This window comes from Aplysia californica, unplaced genomic scaffold, assembly GCF_000002075.1.
Source record: "Aplysia californica isolate F4 #8 unplaced genomic scaffold, AplCal3.0 scaffold00005, whole genome shotgun sequence".
NCBI classification, from domain to species: Eukaryota; Metazoa; Mollusca; class Gastropoda; order Aplysiida; family Aplysiidae; genus Aplysia; species Aplysia californica.
Window position 1 is genome coordinate 977913 of NW_004797275.1, and position 12202 is coordinate 990114.

General features: G+C 38.4%; 1 protein-coding gene across 1 annotated transcript in view; it reads right to left on the reverse strand.

The window, feature by feature from the left end:
* The window catches only part of LOC101860458 (T-box transcription factor TBX20), a gene marked incomplete in the record, with an annotated part of 27783 nt that extends 21513 nt beyond the window's left edge, over positions 1-6270 (reverse strand). Inside the window, 1 exon segment of the mRNA XM_013080212.1 lies at positions 4814-6270. Coding sequence (XP_012935666.1) covers positions 4814-5192 — 379 coding nt within the window.
* Positions 6271-12202: the final 5932 nt, after the last annotated feature.

A 12202-nucleotide genomic window follows, 5' to 3' on the forward strand; every position in this document is an offset into this window, starting at 1 on the left:
AATAATAATAACATTAATGATAATAAATTAAATTAAAAACTATTTTAATAGAAGTGACAAATTGAGATTTATTTCTCTTATGGTGTTAGTCTTGAAAATTTTTTAAAGTACTTACCAATAACGTTAATACGAGTATTTTGCTCATATCTTACAACTAGTTTTTTAGTTTGGTGGAATTCTTTTATGCCTAATTTCTTTATGATTTCGGTACAATTTCACATATAGTATACGTTTCCTTCTAGTCTGGGCAAAGATTAAATGTTGAGCGAATTCTTTGGTTAGTATCTCTTTTGGGTCATTTTCTTATTGCTATGACAATTTGTTGGACATATTAGTTCCTATCATCTTAATTATTGACCTCTTAAGCTTTTGTTTGTTAGTTTGTATTACTTATGACTATCTTTTGTTTAACTTGTCTAGTTGTCTTTATCTTGCCATCAGACACAATGTGTTTGGGCGAGGGAGTGAGCCTGATGTTTACTCCGCTCTTTCTCACTTTAAAAAACACAACTTTTTTCGCAAGTCGAACATCTGCTTTTATCTCTAACCTTTCCCTTGGCTTTTTCGTCTCGCCAAAGGCAGTATTCTATTCTAAGCAGTCTTCAGGGAATCGTAAAGTTGGCACATCAGAAAGAGGTGCTTCAAAGACACCTTGAAAATGTCTTTGAAGGACTTCAAAAATAACTTTGGACCTAGGAGAGCCGTGCTCCTGACAGACTCACATGGAGAGAAGCAGTCACAGTGGGCAGCAAATCATAATATGAGGCTTCCCAGAAGACCACAGCGGAAAAATGGCTGTAGTCAGAGATTGGAAATTGGGAGGGTGCCATTTTTAAAAGCTTCACATTTCTTTGACTGGTGGTTTATTGTTCAGTGTTGTTGAGTGGGAAATCTGACAACAATAATCAACCAACAGTTGAACAGAAATACATGAATGAGTGAACAAGCGTTCAAAATTGGCACCCTCCCAATTTTCAGTTTATGGTTACAGTCGTTTTCCCCCTGTAGTCTTCGCTGAAACCAACAGAGCAGTCCGGTTACTGTGTTCATCCACGAAAGGAAATGAAGTTTATAAATGTTTGAAGTAAGCCAAACTGCTAGCATCGATCTAGTTGGGCATAGCAGAAGTCACACGTCCCCTTAAACATTATTACTCTAGTCTCGTATAAGAAATATTATTACAATTTTCCTTTGGAAATTCTTGGGCCATCAAAAGACATTAACGGGCTTATTATTATTATTATTTATTATTATTATTATTATTATCATTATCATTATTATTATTATTATTATTATTATTATTATTATTATTATATTTATTATTATTATTATTATTATTATTATTATTATATTATTATTATATTTATTATTATTATTATTATTATTGCTTTTATTATTATTATGATGATGATGATGATGATGATGATAACGATAATTTTTATCCTTTGAAGTCGATATTTTTTGCCTGTTTAGGGGTACATGATATTGTTGGATTTTTTCATATTGGTAAAATTATGGTTTTCCCGAAAGTTTTGAAAAGTTTTATCCCCTACGTCTAAAAAAATGACTTGTCGAATGTGACTTAATAAACACCATTTGGAGGTGAACTTTCTTCATCCCTAAATTGGCAAAGGGATCCTTAACGTGCATTCCATAATGCCTTATTGATGCATTGTACCGTGTTCTAATTTACTCGATTTTTTATCTTATTGTGATGTGTGGCGAGAACAGTTGTGAGATAGTCAGAAGTGTTTTGGTGAGGGAAATGTTGGGTGGCTATAAGCTTATATGAGAAAAAAATGGGACATTAAGTTGGTTGGGAAAATATTAAATGTTGAAAGGAAAATATTCAAATACACACACACACACAGACACACACGCACACACACACACTCACACACTCACACACTCACACACTCACACACACATACACACACACACACGCACACACTCTCACACACACACGCACACACTCACACACACACACACACACATGCACAGACAGACACACACAGAGAGAGAGAGAGAGAGAGAGAGAGAGAGAGAGAGAGAGAGAGAGGGGGAGAGGGAGAGAGAGAGAGACAGACAGACAGAGAGAGACTGGGAAAGAATATAAAAAAGAAAGAGAAAGAGCAAGATAGAGGGAAAAGAGAGAGGGTGAAAGGGGAGTGAGAAAGAGAGGTACAGAGAGAGTGGAAAAGATGAAGAGAGAGAGAGAGAGAGAGAGAGAGAGAGAGAGAGAGAGAGAGAGAGAGAGAGAGAGAGAGAAAGAGAGAGAGAGAGAGAGACCGTGAGAAAAATAGATATATTGATAGACAGGCAAAGAGACAGATAAACAGACAGACAGACAGAGAGATATACAGAGAGAGAGAATAATAGATAGATAGATAGATAGATAGATAGATAGATAGATAGATAGATAGATAGACAGATAGACAGATAAACAGACAGATAGATATATAGATAAATAAATAAATAGATAGATAGATAGATAGATAGATAGATAGATAGATAGATAGATAGATAGTAAGTACGAGATAAGGGACAGTCTGTGAGGGGAAAAAATGTAGAGGAAAGGCTTGTGTAAAAGTAACGTAAAGCTCGGATGACGTAGGTCATATCAGTACAGAAATAGAAAAACAGAATCAACGAAACTCTAAAAAAAAAAAGAAAAGAAAATGATAAGAATTAAAAAATACACTCTCTGTTCTTTAGTTGCCGTCTATTTCTGCCATCTGCTTCACTGTTTTACTAGATCTTATCTTTCATTTCTGGGTGTTTGTGGAATTTAAAAAAAACATTTCTAACCCATTTAAATGTGGTGAATCAGACCAATCTAATCTCCCTAGAGAAAAACAACATGGAAAACTAGAACAAACTGTGAACAGAATTTCTAAAACTTTTGACTTTAAAAAAATGTTATGCCATCGAAGATTTAAATGTATCGCTTTCATAATGATTTGGGCGGGTCTTTGGCACCTTTTACTTCTCATTTTTCAATCTTCTCAATCACAAAATCAGGAGGGCTGACATGAATGTATTTATCGACTTGCAGATGAAAAGCTGACGATACCACGCCTAATTGGTGAACTATCGTGTCCATCAATCGTCCACACGCTGTTCGAGAGTTCTAAGCCAAGAGAACAATATTATATTTTGTATTTCAGAACAGAAAAATAACTGTCTCATAAAAAAAAAATCTACTCCGATATAATTTATCTTCTCGTACATTTCTTCAACATTTATAACTAAATCCAGACGCAGTATTGTTGAATTACCAATAACTGATAAAGCAGATTAAAAAACTGCAGTAATAAAATTCAAATTTTTTTGCTAGTTCAACTGAACACCTGGCCAATGCAATGCCCCCCCCCCCAACCCCCCTCCCCCCTCAAATTATAATAATTTGACCTCCTAGAGCTTTTTCGTCATACCAATACATAACAGATTGTCAAACAACCCACAAGCTTGACCTTCTATACAACTAGGAAAAACTAAAGCATGAAAACTGTCAACTGTATTTTTTTAAACTACTAGAATTTGGCACGACATTACAAAATGTAACATAACATAGACCTACCGTCTCGAATTCCTTTATATTGAAGGACAAAAGACATAACGATGACTGAAATTGGCGTCCTTTTCATTTTAATTTCACGTGTCCAAATAAATGGTTAAATGGTATAGTTTTAACGCCCAAATTAACATTATTCGTTTATAGAAGAGGCGGGACATCCTGGTTTAACGTCCACCTCCGAAAGGACCAAGCCAAATTGAAAATTCGTGTAAAGTGCCTATCCCAAGTGCACAACGTCGGACTTCCATGTAAGCATCATGAGGAACTTACAAGTAGATAACCTGTTGAATCATGGTGAAATATTTACAAGTAGATAACCTATTGAATCATGGTGAAATAATAACATATGTTTAATGTCCTATCAACACGTCTTTTGGGCCATTTAAGAGGTGGGACCTCCGAGTTTAACGCTAATCTCCGAAAGGACCGAGCTAAATCGGAAATTCTTGTACAGGGTTTTCCAAGGACCCAACGCCGGGTCGAGATGGGGTTTGAACCCCCGAACCTTCATTCTCGCTTTTACTGGTCCCCGAAGCTATCAACACCATAGCTTTGTACATAACAGATACGCGGATAGAAAATCATGCCATGCTCTTCAGTCAACAAGAAAGAAGCTTTTACAAAAAGGACACTTCTTCTCAAACAACCACATGTAGGATTACTTTTAAAAAGAGTTTTACGCCATTTACAAGAATGAAATATAAAAAGTTACATAAATTATGTCGAAGGTTATAGATGTAACTAAACAATAGCACACCAAGAAAAAAAGGAAAAGATAAATAAAGACGATATTATACATTAAAACAGGAAAGAGGGAAGAAAACACACTACAGCATCCCCCAACGGTCCACTAACTGTACTTGCTAAAGAAGTTTAGCGTCGGTGGTCTAGTGGTTAGGATACCGGGCTCGTAATCGTGAGGTTACAAGTTCGAGGCTTCGAGCCTCAGGCCCGCCGTTGTGTCCTTGGGAAAGGCACTTTACGGGAATTTTCCCTCACTTCACCCAGGTGGGAATGGGTACGCGGCCATAGACAGCGACCTATCTTGTCAGTATGTTAGTGTTTTTGTGCCTATAAATGACAGTTTGCACTGAATGCTTCCCAGGAACTCGAGATTTTTTTAGAATGCTATCAGTTCTGTGGGCAATAATACAGATTATAAAGCGCATAGAGCTTGCTGTTGAGCGGGAACTTGCACTATACACAATGACATGTTATCTAATATGATTATCTTACCTGGGACAGACAGAATGCCTGAGTGATGACAGAAGGAAATGTCCCCGTGGCAGAAGCAGTAGGCTGGCCGGTGTGGGGCTGCAGGACTGACACATTCTTTGTCCTCCGCCTTCTGCTCGAGATGTTTGCTTTCAAAACAGCGATCGTCTCTGTTCTCTTCGGTTCCTGCCTCGACACCCTTCTCCCGTACGGCGTTATATCTCTCCTCTTCTTCAGCGTCCCGCAGTGAATCTTCCACAACTTTCGGAATCCTCACACACAGTATGTCTTCTTTGCACGACGTGGCAAGATTTTGAGGGGAGTCTGAGGAATTTCTTGACACAGAAGGTTTCAGCAGATTTTCCACACAAAAGGCTTGAGCTTTAGCGCTTAAAGTCATTTTCGACCCTGGAAGATAAGTCTCTTATCAGGAAGACTTCGTTAAGTTTTAAAGCTCAATTTCTGATTGTTATTAGTATGTGTGAGTTATTTCACAAAACCCTATAAGCGTTGTTCATTTTGAAGAGGTTCTAAAAAGCTTTCAAACTGAACACACTTACGCACGCTCCAAAATACCTTTCCGTTAAAAATTTCGAAGCACCGAGTGAGGAAAACTTTGACTTCGCAATCTTACAATCTTCACTCCAAATTCAAACGAGGGAGAAAGAAGTCAACTATGTTGTTCCGAAAACAACTTTCACACTTTTGATTTAACATAAAAAACCGGACGTCTGACTTGTCAACTCTTGAAAACAGAACAGCTTCTCACAAACAGACAGTGTCACTTTTGTTCGCTTTCCCAGTGACAACCAACATGCACACACCTTCAGACAGAAACAACAATCGGTTAAGACATCGCTATAATCTAATAACGACAAGGTCTCTGTTACAATCTAAAAATAGAAGCCAATCAAGCAAGAGTGTGAAAGCTGTTTCGTTATCTCCGTTTCTTACGTGTAGAAGTGTGGGCCTGTCACTTCTTGTGTCAACCAATAGCGGCTTGGATGATAGCCACAAGCTCTCAGAAAAGTCTCAGCGATCATCGTATTTGTCTCTCAGTCTGTGCCCGAGGTCCCGGACAACCTGTCAATCATCTGGACATCATGTCCAAGCAAGGTGCATGACGTCTTTCAGGACATCTCCAGGAATGTTGGGTGAATATTCATGAAGTGATTCGGTTATTCAATTCACATGATTTGTAATGAGTGGTGCTTCAGATTCCCGGTTTTTTTTGGTGTTGTTTATTTCGGGGGTGAGGGGTTGAGGGAGGGGGGGGGTTAGTCTAAATGATATAATGCTTTATCAATAGAATGCAGTACAGCGTCAAGGGTGAATGTCTTCCTACTGTCAGAGTAACCTAAGTGAATAGGCTTTTCAAGGACATCTTGCGTCGATTTATTTTTACTTTAACACTTCAATTCTTCACCTCCCTTTTACTTTAGCGTCTCTTTTCTTCTATTCTCTTCTCCCATCACCCTCTCTCTCTCTCTCTCTCTCTCTCTCTCTCTCTCTCTCTCTCTCTCTGTCTCTCTCTCTCTCTCTCTCTCTCTCTCTCTGCGCCCTTCCCTCTTACCCCTTCTCTCTTTCTCTCTATCGCTTTCTCTGTATCTGAGTGCGTGTTTGTGTGTATGTGTCTGTGGGGTGTGTATGTGCATATGTATGTGCGTGCGAGTGAGTGTTTTTGAGAGACAGAGCATGAGAAAGAGAGAAAGAAAAAGAGAGAGAAAGAGTGTGTGTGTGTGTGTGTGTGTGTGTATGTGTTTATGCGTGATTATATATATGTGTGTGTGTGTGTGTGTGTGTGTGTGCGTGTGGGTGGGTGGGTGTGTTTCTCACCCCTCTTCACCCCTTCCTCCCACCATTACGCCTTATAGATAGGCATAAATCGATTTTTCCTCAAACGAGTAGGCTGTCCGCCCACCCATTTGTAGACCAATCTATTGGGTCAACGAAGTATTTACGAGTTATCAACCACCCTTCCTCTCTTCCATCTAGTAGATACATGTCTGTTATTTTAATAAACGAATGTCCGAACAGAAACATGAAAAATAAAAAGTACCTTTCTTGGAACTGAAGACAAAGAAGGAGAGCGTTGGTGAGTAACACTTTACAGCTGGTAAATATGATAACGGCAAGATTTCGCCATGATCAAATCGAGGCTGTATGAGCCAAGAACAGACGCAGACCATAACAATAATATATTATCATAGCACCATCAAAACCACTCATAGAACGAGCTTGGGAAAAGTATGGAAAATGAGTGGGGTTTTTTTTTCAAATACATGTAGAGCAAGATTCAGATCTACATCTGTTTTTAAAAAAAACAACACACACTCACACGAAACAAAAGTTATTTTCACCTACTTGACAACCACACGGTAGAGTTTGGAACAGTTCTGTTGACAATTAAGGTGAAATGAATAAAAAAAAATGAGGACATAAATCTCAGTCTGAAAGTTTAAAATGCATTCATAGTAACATTGTTAACCACCGCTCTTCTAAATCCCCCCTAAACAAGAGTGTTATGAAGTACCCCCCCCCCTCCCAGCCTTTTTATTTGCCCCAATCGACCTGTCTCAAAAACTTTACCGGACAAGCTTTATTCGTTTACATGCGGAAGGTCTCATTCCACAGTGACGTCACGTTTGTCTTCAATCGTAGAAAAAAGTGTAGTTCCCTAGTTGAAGAAAGACCTAAGTTATGTAATATGCAGGTTCCAAAACATGGGGGGGGGGGGGTGTGTTGGTGTAATTTGTAAGTAACACTTTATAGTATAGCTAGAAAATATGATAACGGCAAGATTACGACGGATCAGATCTAGGCTGAATGAGCCAAGAACAGACGCAGACCATAACAATCTTTGGATATTGTAAGTTGTGATACGCCCTTTAAAGAATACATTAATTTATTGGTTACAGTTATCCATTCATTCGTTCAATTTGTGTTCATGTACTCTTTGACTTATTGATCAACTGATTCATCTATAAAATTGTATAGTTTTTCTGATTCAGGTTTGTATATTAAGATATCACATTACTATCATTATCCTTTAAATAATTAATTTTTAATTCATTTACCCATTTACTATAAATGTATTAATCTACTGATTATTTATCAATCATTCATTACTTAATTACCCAATTATTTGTTCATGGGTTTATTTCTTACAAATTAATAATTTCCTTTTGACTGGGGGTGGGGAAGACTTTTTCGGGGATGCGTAGGTGGGGGAGTGTGGAGGAGAGAGGAGGAGGGGGGAGGGAAGAGGTGGTGCCAAAAAGGAGCCCAGGCGGCCAGACAACAAGACAGAGAGTGGCTCCTCCGATACCAGCCTTGTCCTTTTGTCGAGAGGCAAGATGATCACCTCGGGAGTCGAGAGGGTGATAAGGGTGATAACCCTGGGACAGACGATACAGGCGACGATAACGGTGGCCCTCCAACTTCAAAAGTAACGTAAGGACAACGGGATGGAATGTGATACAGGCTACTGGTGGTGGTCACGTGACCCCGGCGGCTGGGGGCTTCTGGAAGTCAGTAAGTGAGTAAGTCAGTCAGTCACTCAGTCAGCAAGTCAGTAAGTCAATAAGTAAGTCAGTCAGTCAGTCAGCAAGTCAGTAAGTCAGTCAGTCACTCAGTCAGTAAGTCAGTAAGTGAGTAAGTCAGTCAGTCACTCAGTCAGTAAGTCAGTAAGTGAGTAAGTCAGTCAGTCACTCAGCCAGTAAGTCAGTAAGTCAGTCAGTCAGTAAGTCAGTAAGTCAGTCAGTCATTCAGAGAAGATTCCATCAGTGCCTGTGGTTGCTATAACATGATTAGCAGACAAAATTGACTCCCACATTGATGTGAGAGTGTCGTCTTGCAAGGCACGACAGTCACGTTCTTAACCTCACGAATGTCATATCTGTTTACATAAAAGCGGTTGTTGGTACAATGTGTTTACAGAACATGGTTGTTCTTACAATGTTTTAACAGTATCTGGGTTATGGGACATTCATTTATTGTGCTCTTAAAACGTCGAATAATTTGAAAATAAAATTAGGACATTACTGTTTTATTTATCAAACAAGTTTGAAATTATCTTCTGTTCCAAAGTGAAAATTCACAGCCCTCTAGAAAGTAGTGACAAAACATCGTTGCCGTTATAATTGTTATTATCAGCACCACAAAAACAAAAAGACCACGTTCATTAGCTAGCATGAAAGCAATCTATAGAATATACAAACAGAACAAAACAAAGAAGTCCACAATTTTCCCTTCACAATAATGTTTACCAAGCGTCTAAATAATGTGTTGCTACTTAGAGCTAAGTGGGTTGTTAGTCTCGCACCTTATCTTCAGGAAGTGCATAGCCGTCCTCGCTGAAAGCGGACCGCAACATGAAAAGAGCATGTTGGTTTTTTTCCCTTTTTTCATATTTTTTGTTTTGTTTTGTTTTTTATCAATAAAATTTGGTTTTCAAGAGCTGGGCTTCTTGGTTTAGTTTTATTCATGTTACTTACTCACCTTCTTTCAATCATTTTGTATATTATTAATCTCCTTATTTGTCGTGATTGTCCGAATTAATTAATTTTTTTGCTTCACTTTTATTCCCAAAAAACGACATTCATTTAAGAGAGGACCAGTGTCTGTGGTGTAGTGATAGGTCACTTCACTGTCGTGTATAGAAGACGGGCGTGAGTTCAATTCTAATGTGGATAGGATCTCGATCAAGTGCCTCCTTTAATCAAGTCTGCTGAGACGTTGTATCACTCACAGCCTGTGTGTGTCCTGACAGGCAGAGTAGAAGCAGCCTACCTTCAAAATAAAAATGTGAGGCAGCTTGGTGGAATCAGGCTCTCGTCAATTTTTGGGCATATTGATTTATTGGTATCATCTTACAGCTTGTTCATTTGTCTTGCTTTCAATGAAACAATTACCCACCCATCTTCCATAGAAGTGGAGATCTTTTGAATAGAAGGAGGTGGGGGTCACCTGATTTAAGAGGTAAAATTAGCGAGAAAATGGCCGCCAAAGCTTGGTAAATTCCAAGGCTGGAGAGTCCATGGAAACTGTAAGTTTATATTTTTGTGCCTTTAATCAACGTGAAATCCTCAAAGGAATGTGTTTGTAAATAGACATAAAAGGTGTTGAGCCAAAAAACAAAAATTTGATAAAAAATGCTAAGCAGGGAGAAAACTGCTGTTTTCTTCGATTTCATTATTTTGACGAGAGCCTGTCCACCACGCTGCCTCACAAATCTATGTGGAATAGTGTCCATGGAGGTGATAAACAACTACAATAAATCTTTTAAGTAAATCAGAAGAAATACAACGAACTCTTTAATTAACACTTTATAAAACTCAATACATACCTGGAAGCCAATACGGTTAGAGAATGTTTGTCGTGATTCTCTCAGCTCTAATCAGTCATAGGCATCACCACCCAGACCTCAACACGTCCATCAACGGTTTTCACAGCACGTGTCAGTTGAAGAGATCCACCATCAATTTCATTACGAGACAAATAAGTACAACGTAGTAATGTTATTTTTTAAGAATTTCCTGACGGTAGACAAATAGAATCTGAGCCATGCTGTGAGGGTTCGTGTTTTTCTAGCGTTTCGCACCTGTCAACAGTAAATTGATAAAGAGAAAGCATAAGTAATTATTAGATTCTATACAGTGATGAAAAAACAACTGTTTCGCCCGAATGTCTACTTTTAGAACATTAATTAAGGGTCAGTACGTCCGGATCAAACATCACAGGTAGATCTACTTTTGCTTTGGCAGAGCGAGTGAGGGCGCGCGTGTGTAAATGTTGGAGTGGTTATTTGTATGAGTATTTAACGTATAAACGAACACATATCAGTATATGTTTGTGTTTGTACCTTTTAAAAGGGTTTAAAGGTTGTGAGAGGATGTTTGAGAGGAAGAAAAGGGGGAAGCCAAGAGAGGGAGAAAGAGAGAGAGAGAGAGAGAGAGAGAGAGAGAGAGAGAGAGAGAGAGAGAGAGAGAGAGAGAGAGAGAGAGAGAGAGAGAGAGAGAGAAAGGCAGAGAGATAGAGAGTTTGAGATTGCGTGTGTGTTACAAATTATGAGAGAGACAGAGTGAGATAGATAGATAGATAGATAGAGAGAGAGAGAGAGAGAGAGAGAGAGAGAGAGAGAGAGTGAAAGAGAAAGTGTGTGTTTAGGTGTGCGCGAGTGTGTGTGTGTGTGTGTGTGTGTGTGTGTGTGTGTGTGTGTGTGTGTGTGTGTGTGTGGGTGTGTGTGTGGGTGTGTGTGCGGGCGTATACATATTTGTGTGTTTGTGTGTGTATGTGCACGTATACGTATGTGTGTGTGTGTTTGTGTGTGTATGTGTGAGTGTGTGTGCGTGTGTGTATGTGTGTGTGTCCCCAAACATCTCGCAAAAATAGAGAAAAAAAGTTTCTAATCTTTACTCATGAAGCCATTACCCAGTCTATTTATCCCCCGTTTGCCTTATTTCTCCAGTAGCAATGTAGGTCATGTTTGTTTTTTTCATCCAAAATTTTCTCGAGCAGCGATATTTTTTCAATTTTAACAATTTCCTAGTACACTTTTCAAAAATGATTCGCGAATGCTCCATCAGCTCTTATGAATACTTAGACAGGACTTCCTTTTGATCTCATCATGTATAGAACTCCATTTATCTATCGTGTTGGTGACAGAAGGATATACGAATATAGAGACAGACTGACAGAGGTAGAGAGACAGCTCAAAGGACACGTTGTCAGAAAGTAAAAGATAACATTGAGATGTGGATGGCTTCTTTCGGAAACGTCTTAAAAAAAAAGAAAAAAATGAAGGCCCCATAATTCGATTGTTGACATTCTTTTATTCATAAAAAAAAATAAATCCAAATCGTAATACACTTTATTTACATTGATTGCCTGCATCATGACAATATTATTGTTTTGTTGAAAGACCACACACGACAATCCTCAGACGCAGAAAGATGGATAAGGTTAAGGTGTTGCCGATACAATCCAAATGATTTTTGCACTTTTGAGATAATCGTGAAAACACGCCTTCGTATAATTTTATAACACACTTTTTCAATAAAACATGACATTGTCTAGATTAAGGGCAACAGGCAGAACATTAAAAAAAAAATTGATTCTAAATAATTCTCCACGAAGATGGTAATTGCAAAATGGTTTACATTCTATTGTTGGCTAAATCTGACTTGAGTCATTATGGCAGCGCCATGACGATAATATGTGAGGCAGCGTGGTGGAATCAGGCTCTCGTCAATTTTTGGGCATGTAGAGTTATTGGTATCATCTTAAAGCTTGTTCACTTGTCTTTATTTGGATGAAAATAATATCCATTTATCTTAAATTTAAGTCAAGATATTTGCGAAAGAAGGAGGTAGAGGTACCCTGTTTTCAGAGGTGAAATTAGTGAGAAAA